The sequence below is a fragment of the Lupinus angustifolius genome, chromosome LG05 (genome assembly GCF_001865875.1).
Source record: "Lupinus angustifolius cultivar Tanjil chromosome LG05, LupAngTanjil_v1.0, whole genome shotgun sequence".
Lineage (NCBI taxonomy): Eukaryota > Viridiplantae > Streptophyta > Magnoliopsida > Fabales > Fabaceae > Lupinus > Lupinus angustifolius.
In genome coordinates this window covers 20,808,437-20,832,480 of record NC_032013.1, presented here as the reverse complement: position 1 = coordinate 20,832,480, position 24,044 = coordinate 20,808,437, and the positions used below count along the sequence as shown (strand labels likewise).

Sequence of the window (24,044 nt, the reverse complement as noted above, 5' to 3'; positions counted from 1 at the left end):
TTAAAAATATTTTCTATCATAAGTCATATATTATATTATCAAGTTATTCGTATTATTTTATTTATTGTGATTCAACCACTACATAAATATCATTTTGGGTATGACCAACTAAACAAAACTACATAGTAAGATAGAAGATGAATTTCTTACCGAGAACATAGTAATTTATATTGAAAAAATAGTTGAAAATTTTATCTTTGATCCATCATGTATGTTTATTTATATTTTTGTTATTTAATTAATATTATTGCCCCTCCTAAGATTTTGTTAAAGTTCCACCATTGCATACATACTAACTATATTTAACCAATAAAACGTTGATTTAGTGGGGTAAAATTCAGTTAATTTTTAGAATGATAAAAAAGTGAGGGAATATTTTATAATACCAAAAATACTAATTATTTTTAAAGTAATCATTTAAGCGTGAATAAAAAATCATAGAATTATAATAAAAATTGCAATAGTAAATTTCAATACAACAATATGTTCTAATTAAAGAGTTGAAATCCTTCATCTCTTTGTGTCTCAATTAGTATATCAAACCAATTAAAATGTATCTTTTAATTAAATAAAAAAATCATAAATACAAAATTATATTACTTATTATAATTTAATTGGATAGAGACACAAAAACAAGATTGTTGAAAAGTGATATGGGATGCTAATTGGAGTCCCCTTTGGATCACATCATACCTCACAAAAGCACGTGCTATTCACCACCCTTAAGGGTACCTTCAAAACTTTCGGCTGCATCTAGATGTGACTCATTTAATTCTCGACATGGCACAATGTGTGTCTGAAGGGTCACTCACGTCAATAAATATTCATAAATCAATTAAATGTTATGGCATGATGAAAATGAATAACTCAAATTTAGTATGCCCTACAAAGATATAGCGGTGTCATCTCCATTAAATTGGTCATGGGTCATGTTGATCACTACCGTGAGATATTTGTTCATAAATCTTATAAATGAGCAATGAGTTCTCATTAATGAAATTTAGTAACTTACTTAATTTATATATAATCAATACATTATTTATGCATCATTCATTTGTATTAATTTTGTAAGAGTCAATAATAATTAAACATGAATCGTAGACAATGCACTAATACATTGTCAGTGCATAATTTTTTCTTATACTACTATATAATTTATATCAGCGCAATATGTAAGACTCTCATTCAGTGAAATATCAGAATGATAGATATATGAAATCTTACTCCAATAAGTGAAGAGACTATTTCCAATATTTGAAGTCATAATCTCATAGTTTCATAGCAAAAATAATTTTACCCTTACACCAAGTTAATCATTTATATAATACATATTCATATAAAAAAATTCATCCCAACCAACAACCATTCATTATTTTGTCTTGGTGGTCTCATTACTTAAAAAAAACATTAAAACTCAAGGTGACAACTTCTCCAATGACTACATTAGTTGCATGCATATCCTCACTATACAACTACCAAACCCTGCCACATATTTTCAATATGAATAAACACATCTTCCATTTCTATCCATAATTTCATGATTTCTTGGAGCAAATTTCCTTCTCAAACTTGATCTCTGTATTAACCATGGTCTGTTGTTATTCATCAAATTTTCAAATTCCAACTTCATTGATACAAATTAATCTATATTATATTTAACATATAGATCAAATTGTATGAATTTTATTGTGGGTAGACTAGATGGACCTATAGTCCATGGACAATTATATCACGCCTAATTAAATCTTTCACTCAATATTTAAAATTTGAGCCATAACCATTATATAAAGTCACAACATTAGCGTTTTGAGACCACATTTTCTCTTGATAGTTGATAATTATAGTAAAGGTAACTATGCTCTTTACCATTGCATTTGGCAGATTCATGCATTTGAAGGTAAAGAACATTGTTTTGCATGTTGATTTATGATGATTAATGAAGCATTCTTCATCTTCGTATAGAAAACAGATTTCCCCATTTATTATAGAGAAAATAAAAGATTACGCACGTATAAGTTCTTTACACTTCATTATATAATCTATCATTCATATTTAGTGATTATTGATTATTCAAAAAAAGTAATCCAAATGAACGATGAATGATTTACTAATTGTATATACATTTTTTTATTAACGATGTATAAATATTACACTCTTTATTGTAGGGTTTGATACACTTATTAAGCTATAATACATCATCCATCTTTCAGTGATGTACTCATACCATATATATACTGCCATATAACAATTAATTCTTAATTATGAACTATATATAAGAAATTAAATAAATGTGAGAAATTAATATTTAATTATGATTCGGTTATTTAGAATATTTATATTCTTATAATCTTGGACTCAATTTTATATGATGATGTGATTGTCTTAGTTAAATTATGTTTAAATTAGAATCTAAAAAAGCACACACACAAATAAAAAGAAAAACGGCGTGAATAAGAAAAAGTAAACATAAGTGACAAAGTTAAGTTCTAAATTAATCAAATATTACATTAGGTGTATATGGCCAAGGAAAAGTATAACCTAAGAAAAGACATGCACCATGACCTTTCAAAGGTTTATAAGATTGATACATTGTATTTGGCTATTCTCCAATACCTCCAATTATAATTGTTAGTTGATGATTCTAAAGAACAATGACACTTCATTCTTCTCATATTTCTTTAATATTTCTAATCTCATCTTCTATCCATAAAGTCACATTCATCAACTTACATTGTCTATATATCATGCATTCTTAGAAACCCTCAATCATTAACTTGGGTTCCTTTATTATTATTATTATTTTATTTATTAATGTTTAAAACTTTATTGAGAGGAATTCCATTTAAAATCACTAAGAATTGGTGGGTGACCATAAACTTGTTTCCATTATAGTTGGCTAAAGGGTCATCATGTTTGGTGAACCAAGTTGGTGTTATCATACAAAGGCAAAGAAATTATATAATAGCAATGAGAAGATGCTCAAAGTTGTCAAAGTTAAATAAAGTTCAATCATTGCATAGTATACCTTAAAAACAAAGTTGCTCATAGTTATTTCAGTTAGAACCCACCAGTTCATGAAGCAGACAACACCAAATAAAATTAGAAAAAATAAAAACTATAGGTATCACTTTGTGAAGGCAAATGATTTTTACTTATTCATGTAAAAAAAATATGTAAAGATTATTTATACTTTTATTATATCTTTCATTATTTATATTTAATTATTATTAACATTTAAATATAAGTAATACAAATAAATCATTAATGATAATATGTTGATTTTATATATAAATCTTTGATTAATAATATATCTCCATACTCACAATAAAGTGATATATGCTATTGTAAATTAATTATTAATAAATAAAGTATCACTTCCTGACATATGTTACTTTTCTTATTATATATATATATATATATATATATATATATATATCATTTTTCTAAAACTTTAGGCTGAAAATACATAAATATTATATTTATTGGGAGAGAAAATAATAAGAGAGGTGGTTTGACTCTGGTGGATGGCATGGACTATTGGGGAATTAAGTACCATTAAGAGCATTGATTTTATTTGCTTAGGGAATCTCTATCACCTAAGGTCTTAAGAAAAAGTTATAATAGGATAAGTTTTTCTTAAGTGAGGGTGCAATAATTATCATAATTTGAACCTGAAATTCATATTTTATATTTACAACTCTATCGGGTGAGTTGTCCTTTTATGACTACTAGAATCTATAAACAAGTTTTTTTGAAATTGATAAATTATATAAATTACTAATTTAAGTTATTAGGTGATAAACGTTAAGTGTAACTGTTCTTCAGCATTTTTTATATGCAACTTTCAAAAACAAAATATTGTGAATTATCAATCTATTTTTTATCTCATGCTCTTCAGAATATGTTTAATATGTAGTTTCTTATTGATTTCTCTAAGGTGTTTTTTAGCTTATGGTCACTTATTACACTTAAAGGCTGTAATGTGACCTATTACTCACTAAAGTCTAAATTTGATGGCATGACCTCCCTCATACTTAAGGGTCTAAACAAAATACATCCTCTATTTAATGAATTGCTCAGACTCTACTTTTTTATAAACAATTTAGGTTTAGTTTCTCAAAAAGTCTATTTAGTATAAATAGGCTAGTCTAGAGTTTTTAAAAAAGTCTATTAAACCTAATAGAGTGATGTATACAATTTATTATATATTTATATTAATTATTTCACATGACATATATATATAAAATAAATAAAAATATGTAAATCCTACAAGGAATTTGACATTGAAATTATAGATTAATCAATTTTAAGGCATTCCAATTAGCCAATTTAAAAGGTTTATTTATTATCATATTTAAATATGTTATGTATAACAAATTTTTAAATAGAATAATAGACCAGTCTTATGCCTGAATAAAATCTTAAGCAATAATACATGCTAGGTTTAGACTACAATATATTAAACATGTTAAACAAATTTAAGTAAACGTCTAACCTCACCCATTCATATCCTTAACTGCAAGTCTTACATATTTTCAAATTAAAAATAAGGTTGCAACTTTTCAACATTTAAATATTTTTAATATATACTAAAACAACATAACACTATTAAATGCCTCAATGGATGGGGTGTTTGTGATAACTTTTTAGTTATTTCCTTTCAAAGTTCGTTTATAAATAGAATCATTTGTCTACATTAAAATATTAAAATAAACGATAAAACTCATAACCTCTAAACCAATCTTTTCTCAAAGTTACATTCTTTTCTCTCTTCTCATTATTTTGCTATTCTATTCATCTATATATATATATATATATATATATATATAAAACCATATTTAATGCATTTGTTTTAAAATAAAGCATTTAATAGAAATGTATATATATTTAATACAAATACATAAATGTATACATAATAAAACATAAATTTTCAAATTTTAATATATATGTATTGAAGATGTAGAAGTTTTTTGAATTATGAGTTTATTATCAATTCACATATTAACTATATTCATTCTTAAAAAATGAATATAAATAATAATAGATAATATGATAACAATGTAAAAACTCTTATAATATTAGTATATAAATAAATATTTAATTCAAACTTTGAATGAACATTTAAAATATTTATTTTATATATTTAGGATAATGGTTACTATTTTTTTGTCCTTGTGTTCAACTAGACTCATAAAAGGCCCTCTGATAGAGAGAAAGAATGAAAGAGAAATAATAAGAATATATTACTATCCCTGTGAATGTTAAAATTATATATTAGTATCTCATTTTGGTTGATAATGAATCGGTTTGAAATTTGATTTGTTATTTAGTTTGATAAATTTGATTTATGATCAAAGAATTAAACTTGAGCTGAGCTAAAATTAAATCAATTAAATAAACGATTCAAACTTAAGCCAAATATAATATGATTTTGTTAAGTTCATGAACTGACTTAATTACATACTTATCTATGCACGGGAGTAATTAAAGTGAGACTAATTCTCATACAAATATATATAGAGGTGATTAAGATGTTATGTAAAGTACTTATATTTTAATCTTGACAATTTAATTAAGATTCAACTGCACATATTAATTCTACTCATTTCTCATATTAAAAATTGTTCTTACCATTTTCCATACATACATATACATATATCGATAATCTTTAATACATGAACTTTAATTAGTGGTTACATTTATTATTAATATTCACAAACTTTTTCTACATGTATATGATAATCAATCAACACCTTGTTGGTCTTTTAAATTTATGTATGAGTTCGTTAACCCGTTCGAAAGCTTGTGAACTTTAATTAAGATGAAAAATAATTTAACATAGAATTTAGTTTGGAACTCAACTCTAAACAATCCTTAACATGGCGAGCTAAATCAAGTTGGATTTGACTAGTTACCACCTCTACTCTTATTAGATATAACATATAATATTAATAATTTTAAGCAAATAAATTGATTTTAGACAAGATAGTTAATATTTTTTCTTCTAAACATTTATAACTCCTACCAACCTATGGATAAAGCCAGAAATCCTATTTTGAAAACGTCACTTATTTGTTTTTTGTTGAAATTTTTATTATCAATCATCTATATGTTAATTATTTTTTATCTAGCTAGGCTCAATTATAAAAAAACATCAACATTTTTTCTCCCAAATATAAGTAATATATTACCACTTTCAAAAAAATACTTAATTAGCATTTATGTATTTTTTATTAAATTAAAATACTTAATTAGCATTTAGTTAATTTTGACTATCTCCCTCCCAAACAATAACATAAAATTCAAAGAAAATTATTCAAAAATGGATAATCTATTTGGGATAGGAGGAATATCTATTTTCGTTTACACCTTTTTAACCATCTTTTTCATTTACATTTTTTAATTGTTAAATTATTTAAATTAAAATCTATTACTACCTATCTTCCTATCTTTATATATTCTTTTATTAATTACTTAATAATGATGATATTCCTTAATGAGTTGAAATATTTTAATATATAATTTATTTTCAAATTATTCTTAACTACTACGCTTAAAATCTTTAAAAATAAAACTTAAATTAATTAAAAAAAAATGAAACAATCCGATCTTAAAAAGATATCGATAGGATGATGATCTTATTTTTTGATAAATTTGATCAAAAAAGTATACACCAACTGTCTATAAATTTTATACATTATCATTTTATTAATATCATTTATTTTTAATTATCTTTAACTCATGTGAAAAAAGTAATACAAATAAACAGTAGAAAATGTATTAATATATCTGAAGCTTGTTCAGGTGGATAAGTAACTGAACCCGACCCGAATAATAACACTTAAAATCTGGTTCTGAACTTCCAAACTTTCAAGTTTCAACATAGTGGAGAGTGAGAAAGACTGTGTTCAGTTGAGGCATAAATCACTTCATTCGGTTACATCCTCATTCATCTCTATCCTTATACTAAACGACACCGTTTTCACTCACCTTCTTCTTCTTGTTCTTCTCTTTCTTCCATCAAATTCAACGCCACTCACTCTCTGTTCTTCCCTCAACCTTTTTTATTTATTTATTTTGTTTTATTTTCTCTCTGTGATTTTTTACACCCACTCTTGTTGTTGTTGTTATTATACTTATTCTCATGATGAACCCTTCTTTCATTCAAATTCACTCATGGGTTCTGAAATTCACCATGTTCTGAATCATGGGTGTTCATCAAAATTTTCTAATGGAGAATTCTTCTGAGGTACTTGGCTCAAAAGGGTTGATTAAAAAAAACGATTTTTTGAGGATTATAGTTCAGTGTCTATATTCATTAGGTTATAATAAAACTGCATCTTGTTTGGAATCTGAATCGGGTGTTTCTTATAAGTCACCAGAGTTTCAATTCCTCGAATCACATTTGCTGAATGGGAATTGGGACAATTGCATTACTTTTCTTAATTCCATAAGAGATACATTCGGTGAAACTATGGACTCTGCTTTGTTTCTTGTTCTCAAGCAGTATCTTTTCGAGTGTCTTAGTCGCGGCGAAGATGCTTTAGCTTTGGATATACTGAAGAAAAGGATTTCTGCATTGAAAGTTGACAGAAGCAAGGTTCACAGCCTTGCTATAAATGTGGTTTTATTGAATGATGTGGAATCAGGTGTGAGAGATGGCAATGTTGTTCATGATTTACGACGAAAGTGTTTAACAGATTTGGAAAAATTGCTCCCTCCACCAATTTCAGTACCTGAAAGAAGGTTGGAGCATTTGGTTGAAACTACTGTTACAGCTTGGGTTGATTCGTGCTTGTATCATGGTTCGTCAAATCCGATTTCACTTTATGAGGATCATAAGTGTGGTAGGGATCAGATTCCTACTGTAACCACCCAGGTTGGTTGGCTCTCTAAACTCCGAAGTGGTTGCATTTTTAGAGAGAATTAATGAGAATGCTTTTCTGATGTTGTTGAAGAGTTCAATATATTTGATATGCTTAACTTTGATTAAGTTGAAATTTATTAATTGTTTTGACAGAACATTGAATTTCAAGTTTAGTTCAATGCAATGTCACACCCATCATAGACTTATATAATTTTTAGCAATTCCTTGCATTAAAAACAGGAAAAGAATTAAGGGTAGCACAGGCTTAGTTGAATGCATTCCTAGTATATGCTGCTTACTGTTCCAAATTAAGAGTTTGCATCGATTGTCTTTTAGATATGATATTAAACATAGATTTGTGTTTCTCATTCTTTTACTTTTGAACATTTGGTATTGCAACCTTATATGTTAAATAACATTTTTTCTTTTCCCATTGCTGCAGATATTGGCTGGACATAGAAATGAAGTTTGGTTTGTTCAATTTTCTAATAATGGAGAGTATCTTGCCTCTTCATCCAATGATTGTACAGCCATTATATGGAAGGTAACACACTATTGACATTATTAAAAGCATCTAATTTTGCATTAGATGATTCTTCCAATATTAATGCCTTACTTTTTTAGCTTTGATTAAGTCTGTGTTTCAGCTTATAATATGCATAACAAAATAGTGGTTGGGCATAAAGATTGTTGCACAATGCATGATTTTTCAACTATAGGTTCGTTGAATAGTTATAACATTAGAATAGTAGTTTTTGGACATAAAGAGACATACAAATGTTCAGGTATAAACACTGTATATGAACATAGAGTCATAGACACATATTTGACAGGTTGGATTTTATGAGAGTGAGAGGAGCATATATTTACTGTTAGATCTAATCATGAAGGGTTATGACTAAAACATAAAGTCATGTGACTTTTTTAAGTGGCCATGCAATTTTTTAAGCCGCCGTTTGACCATTTTAAACTTTTAATCTCAACTATCCATGTATGGTTACTCCTCTCACTGTCACATTTAAATGCCCTCACACTAGATAACCCCCCTACATATTTGAGGGCTTGTCAAGAGTCCAGGGATATTTATTATGTATCTTATGAGCTTATAGTTTTATTAACTTAAGACAAAAAGGAATTAGTTTATGTTAAAGAAATATAAGATGGATGAAGATTATTATCTTCTCTGGAAATTTATTGAAAGTAAAAAAGAATGAGTCTCTCTTGTTTGGTTAGGTGTTAATATGTAGTCTGGAAGGGTAAAAAAATGATTTCTCTTATTTGGTTAGATTCTAATATGGAAGAGAATGGTTTGATATCCTCGGCGGACTCAAACTCATACATTCCTTAACCCCACTGTCCTCATAAGAACATAATATGTAAATGAATAAATAATGAAGAAATCGGTCTTTCAAAAATGCAAGCTCTAAAATAATTGGAATATAGGATGATCCACTTTTGTTGATTTGGCTTTGATCAATAACTGGAATTGATTTTTAGAGTTTGTTTCCTTTCTTATTGATCAAAGCTGGTCAGATAAATTGAGTTCATAATAAATTATACCAAAATTATTCCTGTGAAAATGGTTTGTGTAAAATGAAGTTAATATATCATGACATTAAGTATTCATTCATTAATCAAAATTATCTGGTCTTTAAGATATTAAGTTGCTTCCATTGCTGTTTGTTTTGGTAACTTTTAGAGAACTATATGATGTTTACAGATCAGATGTAAAGGAAGGTTAACACTCCTTGTATGCAAACTTTACTTCATTGAGTCATTTTCATTATGCTCAACTATGTAAACTTTGTAATCTATGAAATTTGGCAGTTAATAGAAAATAAGATTATAGTTATCGTTCCTATAGTTTATACCCTAGTTCAAATGTAGAAATGGTGAAACATTTAAGCGATTTGATCTCTAATATTCTGGGATACTTGTGCTAGGTGCTGGAAGACGGGGAATTTACAATGAAACACATACTTTGTGGTCACATGTGTGCTATATCTTTGGTGGCATGGAGTCCAGATGATACCAAGTTGCTCACAATTGGGAATACAGAAGTTTTGAAGCTGTGGGATGTTGAAACAGGTACATGCAAGCACACATTTGGGAATCCAGACTTTGTTGTCAGCTCGTGTGCCTGGTTTCCCAACTCAAACCACTTTGTGTGTGGCTATTCTGACCCTGAAAAGGGCATCTGCATGTGGGATTGTGATGGAAACGAGATAAAAGCATGGAGAGGAATGGGGATGCCCAAAGTTGTAGATATTGCTGTTACTCCGGATGGTGAGTATCTTATCAGCGTATTCATGGATAAAGAAATTCGGATTTTGCATATGGAAACCAATGCTGAACGAGTCATTTCGGAGGAGCACTCTATCACATCCCTTTCGGTCTCTGGAGATAGCAAGTTCTTCATTGTCAATCTAAACAGTCAGGAGATTCATATGTGGGACGTGGCCGGGAAATGGGATAAGCCATTGAGTTTTATGGGCCACAAGCAATGCAAATATGTGATCAGGTCATGTTTCGGTGGATTCAATAGCACATTTATTGCCAGTGGTAGTGAGAATGCACAGGTAGTTTCCTTTTCCGAGTTTACATGTTAATAATATCAGCTAGTTATGCAACTTAACATGCATTCATTCATACCTTCATTAAATGAACCACCTCCAAATTTATCTGATACAGGTATACATTTGGAACTCGCGGAACTCCAGACCAATAGAGGTTTTATCTGGGCACTCCCTGACTGTGAATTGTGTGAGCTGGAATCCTGAAAGACCACATATGTTAGCATTATTATTGCCCCTCCTAAGATTTTGTTAAAGTTCCACCATTGCATACATACTAACTATATTTAACCAATAAAACGTTGATTTAGTGGGGTAAAATTCAGTTAATTTTTAGAATGATAAAAAAGTGAGGGAATATTTTATAATACCAAAAATACTAATTATTTTTAAAGTAATCATTTAAGCGTGAATAAAAAATCATAGAATTATAATAAAAATTGCAATAGTAAATTTCAATACAACAATATGTTCTAATTAAAGAGTTGAAATCCTTCATCTCTTTGTGTCTCAATTAGTATATCAAACCAATTAAAATGTATCTTTTAATTAAATAAAAAAATCATAAATACAAAATTATATTACTTATTATAATTTAATTGGATAGAGACACAAAAACAAGATTGTTGAAAAGTGATATGGGATGCTAATTGGAGTCCCCTTTGGATCACATCATACCTCACAAAAGCACGTGCTATTCACCACCCTTAAGGGTACCTTCAAAACTTTCGGCTGCATCTAGATGTGACTCATTTAATTCTCGACATGGCACAATGTGTGTCTGAAGGGTCACTCACGTCAATAAATATTCATAAATCAATTAAATGTTATGGCATGATGAAAATGAATAACTCAAATTTAGTATGCCCTACAAAGATATAGCGGTGTCATCTCCATTAAATTGGTCATGGGTCATGTTGATCACTACCGTGAGATATTTGTTCATAAATCTTATAAATGAGCAATGAGTTCTCATTAATGAAATTTAGTAACTTACTTAATTTATATATAATCAATACATTATTTATGCATCATTCATTTGTATTAATTTTGTAAGAGTCAATAATAATTAAACATGAATCGTAGACAATGCACTAATACATTGTCAGTGCATAATTTTTTCTTATACTACTATATAATTTATATCAGCGCAATATGTAAGACTCTCATTCAGTGAAATATCAGAATGATAGATATATGAAATCTTACTCCAATAAGTGAAGAGACTATTTCCAATATTTGAAGTCATAATCTCATAGTTTCATAGCAAAAATAATTTTACCCTTACACCAAGTTAATCATTTATATAATACATATTCATATAAAAAAATTCATCCCAACCAACAACCATTCATTATTTTGTCTTGGTGGTCTCATTACTTAAAAAAAACATTAAAACTCAAGGTGACAACTTCTCCAATGACTACATTAGTTGCATGCATATCCTCACTATACAACTACCAAACCCTGCCACATATTTTCAATATGAATAAACACATCTTCCATTTCTATCCATAATTTCATGATTTCTTGGAGCAAATTTCCTTCTCAAACTTGATCTCTGTATTAACCATGGTCTGTTGTTATTCATCAAATTTTCAAATTCCAACTTCATTGATACAAATTAATCTATATTATATTTAACATATAGATCAAATTGTATGAATTTTATTGTGGGTAGACTAGATGGACCTATAGTCCATGGACAATTATATCACGCCTAATTAAATCTTTCACTCAATATTTAAAATTTGAGCCATAACCATTATATAAAGTCACAACATTAGCGTTTTGAGACCACATTTTCTCTTGATAGTTGATAATTATAGTAAAGGTAACTATGCTCTTTACCATTGCATTTGGCAGATTCATGCATTTGAAGGTAAAGAACATTGTTTTGCATGTTGATTTATGATGATTAATGAAGCATTCTTCATCTTCGTATAGAAAACAGATTTCCCCATTTATTATAGAGAAAATAAAAGATTACGCACGTATAAGTTCTTTACACTTCATTATATAATCTATCATTCATATTTAGTGATTATTGATTATTCAAAAAAAGTAATCCAAATGAACGATGAATGATTTACTAATTGTATATACATTTTTTTATTAACGATGTATAAATATTACACTCTTTATTGTAGGGTTTGATACACTTATTAAGCTATAATACATCATCCATCTTTCAGTGATGTACTCATACCATATATATACTGCCATATAACAATTAATTCTTAATTATGAACTATATATAAGAAATTAAATAAATGTGAGAAATTAATATTTAATTATGATTCGGTTATTTAGAATATTTATATTCTTATAATCTTGGACTCAATTTTATATGATGATGTGATTGTCTTAGTTAAATTATGTTTAAATTAGAATCTAAAAAAGCACACACACAAATAAAAAGAAAAACGGCGTGAATAAGAAAAAGTAAACATAAGTGACAAAGTTAAGTTCTAAATTAATCAAATATTACATTAGGTGTATATGGCCAAGGAAAAGTATAACCTAAGAAAAGACATGCACCATGACCTTTCAAAGGTTTATAAGATTGATACATTGTATTTGGCTATTCTCCAATACCTCCAATTATAATTGTTAGTTGATGATTCTAAAGAACAATGACACTTCATTCTTCTCATATTTCTTTAATATTTCTAATCTCATCTTCTATCCATAAAGTCACATTCATCAACTTACATTGTCTATATATCATGCATTCTTAGAAACCCTCAATCATTAACTTGGGTTCCTTTATTATTATTATTATTTTATTTATTAATGTTTAAAACTTTATTGAGAGGAATTCCATTTAAAATCACTAAGAATTGGTGGGTGACCATAAACTTGTTTCCATTATAGTTGGCTAAAGGGTCATCATGTTTGGTGAACCAAGTTGGTGTTATCATACAAAGGCAAAGAAATTATATAATAGCAATGAGAAGATGCTCAAAGTTGTCAAAGTTAAATAAAGTTCAATCATTGCATAGTATACCTTAAAAACAAAGTTGCTCATAGTTATTTCAGTTAGAACCCACCAGTTCATGAAGCAGACAACACCAAATAAAATTAGAAAAAATAAAAACTATAGGTATCACTTTGTGAAGGCAAATGATTTTTACTTATTCATGTAAAAAAAATATGTAAAGATTATTTATACTTTTATTATATCTTTCATTATTTATATTTAATTATTATTAACATTTAAATATAAGTAATACAAATAAATCATTAATGATAATATGTTGATTTTATATATAAATCTTTGATTAATAATATATCTCCATACTCACAATAAAGTGATATATGCTATTGTAAATTAATTATTAATAAATAAAGTATCACTTCCTGACATATGTTACTTTTCTTATTATATATATATATATATATATATATATATATATATCATTTTTCTAAAACTTTAGGCTGAAAATACATAAATATTATATTTATTGGGAGAGAAAATAATAAGAGAGGTGGTTTGACTCTGGTGGATGGCATGGACTATTGGGGAATTAAGTACCATTAAGAGCATTGATTTTATTTGCTTAGGGAATCTCTATCACCTAAGGTCTTAAGAAAAAGTTATAATAGGATAAGTTTTTCTTAAGTGAGGGTGCAATAATTATCATAATTTGAACCTGAAATTCATATTTTATATTTACAACTCTATCGGGTGAGTTGTCCTTTTATGACTACTAGAATCTATAAACAAGTTTTTTTGAAATTGATAAATTATATAAATTACTAATTTAAGTTATTAGGTGATAAACGTTAAGTGTAACTGTTCTTCAGCATTTTTTATATGCAACTTTCAAAAACAAAATATTGTGAATTATCAATCTATTTTTTATCTCATGCTCTTCAGAATATGTTTAATATGTAGTTTCTTATTGATTTCTCTAAGGTGTTTTTTAGCTTATGGTCACTTATTACACTTAAAGGCTGTAATGTGACCTATTACTCACTAAAGTCTAAATTTGATGGCATGACCTCCCTCATACTTAAGGGTCTAAACAAAATACATCCTCTATTTAATGAATTGCTCAGACTCTACTTTTTTATAAACAATTTAGGTTTAGTTTCTCAAAAAGTCTATTTAGTATAAATAGGCTAGTCTAGAGTTTTTAAAAAAGTCTATTAAACCTAATAGAGTGATGTATACAATTTATTATATATTTATATTAATTATTTCACATGACATATATATATAAAATAAATAAAAATATGTAAATCCTACAAGGAATTTGACATTGAAATTATAGATTAATCAATTTTAAGGCATTCCAATTAGCCAATTTAAAAGGTTTATTTATTATCATATTTAAATATGTTATGTATAACAAATTTTTAAATAGAATAATAGACCAGTCTTATGCCTGAATAAAATCTTAAGCAATAATACATGCTAGGTTTAGACTACAATATATTAAACATGTTAAACAAATTTAAGTAAACGTCTAACCTCACCCATTCATATCCTTAACTGCAAGTCTTACATATTTTCAAATTAAAAATAAGGTTGCAACTTTTCAACATTTAAATATTTTTAATATATACTAAAACAACATAACACTATTAAATGCCTCAATGGATGGGGTGTTTGTGATAACTTTTTAGTTATTTCCTTTCAAAGTTCGTTTATAAATAGAATCATTTGTCTACATTAAAATATTAAAATAAACGATAAAACTCATAACCTCTAAACCAATCTTTTCTCAAAGTTACATTCTTTTCTCTCTTCTCATTATTTTGCTATTCTATTCATCTATATATATATATATATATATATATATATAAAACCATATTTAATGCATTTGTTTTAAAATAAAGCATTTAATAGAAATGTATATATATTTAATACAAATACATAAATGTATACATAATAAAACATAAATTTTCAAATTTTAATATATATGTATTGAAGATGTAGAAGTTTTTTGAATTATGAGTTTATTATCAATTCACATATTAACTATATTCATTCTTAAAAAATGAATATAAATAATAATAGATAATATGATAACAATGTAAAAACTCTTATAATATTAGTATATAAATAAATATTTAATTCAAACTTTGAATGAACATTTAAAATATTTATTTTATATATTTAGGATAATGGTTACTATTTTTTTGTCCTTGTGTTCAACTAGACTCATAAAAGGCCCTCTGATAGAGAGAAAGAATGAAAGAGAAATAATAAGAATATATTACTATCCCTGTGAATGTTAAAATTATATATTAGTATCTCATTTTGGTTGATAATGAATCGGTTTGAAATTTGATTTGTTATTTAGTTTGATAAATTTGATTTATGATCAAAGAATTAAACTTGAGCTGAGCTAAAATTAAATCAATTAAATAAACGATTCAAACTTAAGCCAAATATAATATGATTTTGTTAAGTTCATGAACTGACTTAATTACATACTTATCTATGCACGGGAGTAATTAAAGTGAGACTAATTCTCATACAAATATATATAGAGGTGATTAAGATGTTATGTAAAGTACTTATATTTTAATCTTGACAATTTAATTAAGATTCAACTGCACATATTAATTCTACTCATTTCTCATATTAAAAATTGTTCTTACCATTTTCCATACATACATATACATATATCGATAATCTTTAATACATGAACTTTAATTAGTGGTTACATTTATTATTAATATTCACAAACTTTTTCTACATGTATATGATAATCAATCAACACCTTGTTGGTCTTTTAAATTAGAGATCATTTGTGTTATTTTTGATATCTCATTTGGGTACTAATCCAATTAAAAAGTATCATCTAATTAAAAAGAAAAATCATAAAAACGAAGAATAGGTAGAAAATGATTAGCTTCGAACATATAGACAAGAATTTTTTGGGACATTCTTCCACCAAATGAAATTAAAATACAACAAATGTAGCTTATATGCATGCATTGTTTATCACATTGAAAGAAAACTCCTATTACCAATCACCAAAAAATCTATGAATTGTATTCTTGTTCTAAAAATCCAATCTTTCTTTGGAGTTAGGTTATTTACTGAATTGGGCATTAGGTTGATGCTTTTACCTTTCAGCACTCACCCATATAAGATCCTAAATTTCAAAGAGATAACGAATATTATTAATCACCAACCAAAATATCAAATCATGGACAACTACCAACAAGATATTGGTCTAGTGGTGTAAGGCCTCACTGAATCCTCAAGGTCGAGAGTTTGATTCCTAGGAGAGTGACATTTGTTGGGAGAGTCAACCACAAACCCCAAAAAAGATGAGTTCCTTACCCAAAAGGTGAGAGGATACCCTTGATAGTAACAAAAAAAAATCATGGACAACTAGCTTCTATAACCATATTATCTCGTAATTGTAGTGTGACATTGAATCATAATAATACAACCGCATGCAATCATATTTTTTTAAAACTATTAGCTAAATCAAGAATAGATCTAATAAGGCTACCCATTTCTGAAAAATCTCTTCTAACAGAATTGATTTGTCCGCTAGCACCATGCAGTCACTTTCCAAAATAATTCTTCTCCATCCATGCTCCATTGACATCTTGGTACCTTACTACTATTCAATAGTGCTTCTCCTTCTGCAACAAGGATGCATTAATAAACGACCACTACTAGCTTCACAACCTAATAATATCTCACTTTCTTGCCTTGAACACTTCAAGGCATGGTTACATAATTCTCTTATCTACCTAACATATTGCATATTGAATTCACCATACCTTATACAAGGTCTCAAAATTAATTAAAAATGACAAACCACATACCCATATGAACTACATACTGCTATGTACTATGTAACTATACTTAGAATAATACAGTGAGTTGAGTAAGACTCAAACTTACAACCTCATTCACTTCATTCCTTAAACTTTTCGCCCTAACTATTATACCATCTTAAACATTCATCATTTTTGCTACCAAATTGAACAGCACATTGTATTGTATCATTTTATTACAATACAAACAATCCAAATTGAACCATCCTGATTTTTAAACAAAACACCCCCATGCAAATTTTAATTCAATCAAAGTGTAATAAGTTTTTAAGGCCGAGGTTCAAGAGTTGTGCTATATGTTACAATAACAACTTCTACAAATAGCACACAAATGTGGAATCATGATGCATGCATAAGTTAACAGGTTTGATGCCAAAGTTAAAGAAACCTTACACACCTCATGCAAGATCCTAACAAAGACATGCTCTAAGTCATTCATAAAAGTATCATGACATGAGCTTTGTTCTATTTAGCACCATCTTCTATATGAAAAATATATCATTTTTCATGTCCCTGAGCATAAGAAATAAATTTTATCTATCCACACACCACAAGAAAAGAAAGAATGAAAAAAATGATCAACCCAACTTTCAAACCCATCCTCTTTCCTTTTCCTTCTTGCTATTCTTTTGTTGAAACTCTTTACCTCCACCTCTTCTGCCACTTCCTGGTTGAACCTTTTGTGCTACTCTCCCTCTACTTCCAATAGAAAGTCTTACTTTCTCTATCCCTACATTTACACCAACCTTTCTCATCATGTGTTGCTGCATTGGAGACTTTTTCTTATGCATGCTCCTTCTTAGAATGCTCTTCTTAACTCCACTTCTTACTTCTTTTGGACTTTCACAATGAGGCAATAAAGAGTTCATTTCTAATTCACCATTATTGATATCTTTTGGGTCAGCTCGATTTGCTAACTTTGGTAATAATGGTGATGAGAACTGTATTAAGCTAGGTACACTTGGTAGTGGAATGAGAGAGTTGCGCCTTGAAGCACCAGTTGCTGAAGGAACATGCGATGTCATCGTTGGACACATAGAAGCTCTTCCCCTTCGTTTTGCCAAAAAGATTCTTTCAGCTATCTCAGGATTGTTTTCTTTTTCAGCATGATCAATGTAATTGATGGAGCTTTCCATTGTAGAAAAGGGTATTGAAGGTTTTAAGTTGTTGTTCTCCATAAGTGGTCTAGCTGAAGTCATTTGGTCTTTGCACCATACACCACTCATAGGATCATTAGAATTCTTCTGACTTCCGAGAGGTTGATTTACAAATACTGTTCTCATATTTTGCTCTTCTTGATGTTTCATTTGATGCTGCTCGGCTATCTTTGAGTCTACATGTTGGCGAGCTAGCTTTCTCTCGACCATAAGTTGTGATTCCAGTTCCTTGACCTTTTAAAAAAAAAAGAAAATGTTGAGAGAAGCTCAAAGTTAAAAGTCCAAGGAAAGCTCTCTAGTCGGGGAAAGGGAAGACAACTTAAAAGGATTGAAAAAATTCAAGTTTGTTGTTTAATATGATACCTTGTCTTGCAGACTTTTATTTTTGTTATCTCTTTCCTTCATCTTGGACTCTAATCCATAGATCATTTCCTCCATCATCTTTATTCTCATATCCTTCACTTTTACCTCTTGTTTGGTTTTATCAGCCTAGCATAGGAGAGTGAAGATATTGAAAATAAAGACTAACAGTTAAGCAGTGAAATATCTATGATACAAAAGCTCTACGACAATCATACCATCTGTTTGTGTTTCAGAAGTTCAACAGTGTCCAACTGCTTTTTTGCAGGGCCGAGTTCTATTCCCCTTACTCTACTAGCAAAGTTCAAAGAGCAGATTGTTTCACTCAAATCGTTTTCATTAGGACTGATTTGTACAAACATGAGTGTCTTTGAGTCTCCTCCTAGAAAAAACAAGCTTATCCATCACATTTTATAATGAAATGAAATTTGCAAATATACAGTGGATATATCAATCATTCATGCAAAATAAACAAATCTAGACAAAGCTTCTTTAAAGAACATGTAGAAATAAGTACCTAATGAGTCTTGCAGCAAGTGTGTAAGCTTGGAGTTCCTGCACCATGAAGAACAAAAACTTCAATACTAACCAATAGACCAAAAGGTGATGGTTCGTTTAAGCATTTGCGATTAAAACTACGGATTATATCTATTTAATAACCTGAAAGGGATGTGAGGACTTCTTGTTGCAAGGGCTGATATGACATCTCCAAGTGCAGACAGAGACCTGTTAATATTTTGCGTCTCCTTCAGGCGATCGCCTTGCACTTCTGTCTTCGCCACTCGCTCACTGCCTGCTAGGTCCACTAGCCATAACTTGCTTCTTGTGCATTCCCCATTCAACAAATTCTCCCCCTTAACCATAACACAATGAATGCTGTATAGAGAAAGAACATTTCATTATAAGTAGTAATTTCTAACACTACCAACCAATTCAAACTAATTAAAAGAAGCTGAAGCTAACCAGTGGGATCGGCTGCTATGCTCATTAGCATTTGTTGAGCTTACAGCCCTTGCATTGCTACCAGTTTGTAGGACTTCCCAGACTTCAGTCATATTGTTCACATGTGCTTCCACCAACCCCGGGACATGATGCATTCCTTCACCATCTTGCCTTATTTCCAGTCTACAAATCCACACATTTAAGTGAACAACATTAGTTATTTCTCTAAACAAACTCCTAGAATAAGCTAAGGTACAGTTTTACACATTTACATAAATTTCATTTTCTAACTTTTACTGGAAAGTGCTGTTAGGATGAAGATATAAAGAAAATAAAAAGCTGGTTTTAGCCTACCTTCTTGCAGCCATTCCCGGCTGATTTCCTGGAACCAGCAAATCTCTTAGTTGCTCATTGTACACTTCTAAGACACTCACACAGACATCATAGCGATATACACTCTCTCTCTCCTTGATTATGTCAAACATTTTCTCAAGCGTCCGGAAATTGACTCCACGAGCCACTTCTGTGCCCTCCATTGTGAAAGTTTTTCCGGTCCCGGTCTGCCCATATGCAAAAATGCATACATTGTACCCATCTAGAACTGAGGTTGCAAATGGAGCCGTGTCTTCAAAAATATCAGCTATAAAAGATACAAAATGTCAAAATGAGCATTTGTCTTCAATATCAGAAGTTCAGAACCATGCTAAAGAAAGAATTCATCACATCGATGCATAATTACCTTGTTCAGCTTGGGGGTTAAAGACAGCATCAAACTTGAAAGTCTTTCTAGGAGTTCCATTTGACATTATAGTAAGCTCGCCATCTTTAGCAGATTCAAAATCTATGGCCATTGCGGCTCCTGTTGTTAGCTCTTCAGCATTGAGAGGCCTACACCGGCAAAAGACTCTTATGTTTCCTGTGAGGAAGAATAGTCGGTGAACCATTCAGTATATTATTCCCATCAGAGTCTAAGAAAATAAGATCAAGTGCACAGCTTACGATAGAACATCCCTCTTCGATTCAGTTATGATCAGTTACAGAGGCTTATTTATATATAATGTACTCACTAACCTAGTAACCTAACTAATTACATCTATATCAGCTTACCTCTCAACTCCAAAACCTTATTATAAAGCTCTTTACATTCCTTAGTCCCTTCGATATATTTAAACTTGAGATCTTCATGTGCCTTCAGTTCTTCATTTACTATAAAGAGGAACAAAAAATTATGTACACATTCGGAAGGATGTACTATTAAAGTATAAGATTGAAAGCTATGTTTAAACAATGTTTACTTACTTTTGGACATAATAATAAGACTTATTTCACTCATATCTGCTTGACATTTCTTGTATGCCTCTGCTTCCTCTAACAGCTTGATTTGTTCCATTTTCATAATCTATTTGATGGAAATGATTAACATGTTAACAGAAATTCTTTGCCTTTTAATCTATTTGTCATTTAACTTTTAACAGATCAGTACCTTCAATTTCCTTGTCAAGTCTCTCAGCGATGAAAACCACCGGCTTTTCTCTTTCACTTGCCCCTCAACAGCAAATGCTGCAGATTAGAGAATATCAATTGATCAAATAAACAAAACCTTAAATGCTTCATTACATAAGAATTTCAGAAAGGGATATGGTGATTACCTAATGATCCTACATGCATGGACTTGCGCATGAGCTCATTCTGAAGCTCTTTCAAGGAGTTCCAAGCTTCCTGGCATTCTCTACTCTTCTGTTGATTCTCCCTCTTAACCTCCCGTAACTCTCGCATTGTTTCTGCCAGTTCCTTCCTCTGACACTCAAAATCTCTTTTCAGCTTCTGAAACTTCTCTTCCACCCCAACATCCTCATTATCCTACAAAAATATATCATTTAGAGCAAACACAATCACTCTCATTTTTCCTTCTCAAATAATACATTTATTGATATGTTCATAAAGAAGCATACTTCCGAGGTCTCTAATGCTGCCTCCTGAGACACTCTCATATCTTCTAACAGTTCATCTTCTACTGAATTCAAAAGCAAATAAAAATGTTGACAAATAAAAGTTAGCACTATAACCATCAACATCACATCATGCATACCTATGTTCAAAATTCAAAACCTTCCTTCAAAATTAGATATAATGTAGGAGGCACAGATATATAAAAAGTTAGTACTATAACCAGCAACATCACATCATGCATACCTATGGTCAAAATTCAAAACTTTTCTTCACAACTAAATATAATATAGGAAGTACGGATACAGATACAAATACTAGATACAGTATATTGAAATAGCACAAAAAATCATAACCTAATTGAAAGGGAGACCATAAGTATAGAAAAATTTCGAAGCATATCACATCCGATATGACAACCATATTGAAGTTTATATGCTTCATGGGAAAGAACAAGAGTTAAACTCACCAGGAGGGTAGTCCTGAAGTAACTCCTCCTTGGTTAATGGAGGTAGAGGAAGCTCAAATGAGGCTTCAGGAGATAGCATTTCTTCCTCTTGTTCAAAAGTCTGACACAAATTAGAGAATTTAACAGTTGTGGTCTTCTTATGGCCATTGTCAACTTCAACTTCAGACCCATTGATTCCATTCTCTAGTGAAAGCTCTATAGATGAGGCCAAATTCTTGCAATATTTTCCTCCCATTAACTCAGGGGAATCACTACCATAATTGGTTCCAGCAATATCTGGTGAGACACCACAGATCACCAAATCTGGAGAAGTCAGAGAATACCCCAACATGGATCTATCTGAAAAAATTAAATATTAAATTGTTAAATTACAATTTTATCATATACCGGACAAAATACCAACAAGTTCCACTATATCCCCAGAAAGACCAAAATGTCAAAACTTCTGATAGCGGCACTCAAGAAAATGCATATTCAATTGTGCAAGCAAAACCCAAAACCCTCTTACCATCAGCCATATTTTTCAGTACTGGGTCATCAAATTGCATGCTTTTCCCTCCAAAGCTTCCATTTTCCCCACAAAACCCTAAATCAACAACCCAAAAAGCTTAGTAACTCATCATATTCACAAACTGGGGTTCCTTGAAAACAACAACAAAAATCAAAATTTGATATCCTAACCGTAACTTGGGCTGCCACCATGAGAATCATTCTCCGCTGCCATAGCCGAAAACCTAGAGGTCAGTGATGTTTGAGAAACGCCTATAAAGTCAACAAAAAAACCAAAAGGGTGTTTCAATTTATCATCAAGTTAAGAACTTGCAAAAATTTATTGTCGATTTGAATTTTGCAAATGGAAGAAAATGTGAAGGGTTCTTACAAATGGAAGAGGTTCCTTGTTGCAAAGTAGCATCAGTGAGAAGAAGAGGATCATCATGGTCATAGAGATTCCATTGATAATTATTATTATTATCCTCCATTGATAAAATGAAAAAACTGATTGAACTTTGAATTCAACAATAATAAGAATAAGAATAATAATAATAACGAAAGCATAAAAGAAAAAAAGTGTTATGTTTTTTAGATGATGATTGTGTTTGTGATGATGAAGAAATATTGAAGTTTGATTTGGTAGAATTGAAATTTCCTTAATGGGAAAATTGGACCGTTGGGGTTTTGAAATTTGAAACGTGGTAAGCGGGTGAAACTTGAAAGTGAATATTCATAAAGTTAAATAAACATTCCAAGTTTACACTTTTACCTTAGAATATGAATTTGATGTACTTGGTGGAGTTTCTGCTTTTCTACTTTGGATTCTCTGGTTTTTTTTTTGGGATAAAGTATAGTCATTATTACATTCCATTTGTTTTTTTATTTAAGTGGGAGGAAATAATATTTGGTGGACTAACAATGAAAATTGAAAAGTTTCACAAAATTGTAAAGAAAATATTTAAGTTTTATCAATTGTATAATAATGTAAGGTTATACTAGATTCTCAAGAAAATTAAAAGATAAAAAATCTTTAGAGGGATGAGAGTGAAAATTGTTGAGAGTGAGAAATTCACACCCAAAATGATTAATTCCTTAAAATGACTTAATCTCCACATATAAGAAGATACAAATTTTGGTTTAGATAATTAATATGGACAGAGTCCACTACTCCAAGGGTAAGTTTAAAATACTTATTCCATATTTTAGTCATCAATTCTATAGAAATTTAATAGTTTAAATTAGTAAGAAAATCTAAATTATTGAATTTCCCTATAATTAATGTCTAAAATATGGACTAAATATTTTAAACTTATTCGTGAAGTAATTAAACTCCCATTAATATGATTTTGTTTTTGTTTTTCCATTTTGAATTTTAAACATTGGTTTGCTATTTTATATGATTTAATTGGTCTGCATTTAAT

The 24,044-nt window shown here is 29.5% G+C and overlaps 2 protein-coding genes across 5 annotated transcripts; one reads left to right on the top strand and one right to left on the bottom strand.

The window, feature by feature from the left end:
* LOC109347063 (WD repeat-containing protein 26-like) lies at nucleotides 6,850-10,696 on the top strand. The gene is made up of 4 exons (XM_019586794.1): nucleotides 6,850-7,879; nucleotides 8,310-8,411; nucleotides 9,811-10,446; nucleotides 10,559-10,696. Exons 1-4 carry the CDS (start codon nucleotides 7,208-7,210, stop codon nucleotides 10,694-10,696), a joined length of 1,548 nt encoding a protein of 515 aa, XP_019442339.1. The 5' UTR covers nucleotides 6,850-7,207.
* Nucleotides 17,589-23,161, bottom strand: LOC109348035 (kinesin-like protein KIN-14Q). 4 transcript variants are annotated; one of them, XM_019588222.1, is made up of 17 exons: nucleotides 23,012-23,161; nucleotides 22,813-22,893; nucleotides 22,640-22,717; nucleotides 22,132-22,470; nucleotides 21,668-21,729; nucleotides 21,365-21,575; nucleotides 21,199-21,275; nucleotides 21,015-21,114; nucleotides 20,823-20,921; nucleotides 20,455-20,631; nucleotides 20,070-20,355; nucleotides 19,737-19,898; nucleotides 19,434-19,649; nucleotides 19,291-19,328; nucleotides 18,992-19,155; nucleotides 18,777-18,902; nucleotides 17,589-18,647 (listed from the first exon to the last, which is right to left on the bottom strand). In XM_019588222.1, the coding sequence occupies exons 1-17, from the start codon at nucleotides 23,109-23,111 to the stop codon at nucleotides 17,847-17,849; spliced, it is 3,117 nt and encodes a 1,038-aa protein (XP_019443767.1). In that variant the 5' UTR covers nucleotides 23,112-23,161; the 3' UTR covers nucleotides 17,589-17,846. The 4 variants fall into 4 exon arrangements, with proteins under 4 accessions (XP_019443767.1, XP_019443765.1, XP_019443766.1 ...); XM_019588220.1 differs by having other exon boundaries at nucleotides 22,640-22,725; nucleotides 22,815-22,893; XM_019588221.1 differs by having other exon boundaries at nucleotides 21,668-21,726; nucleotides 22,640-22,725; nucleotides 22,815-22,893.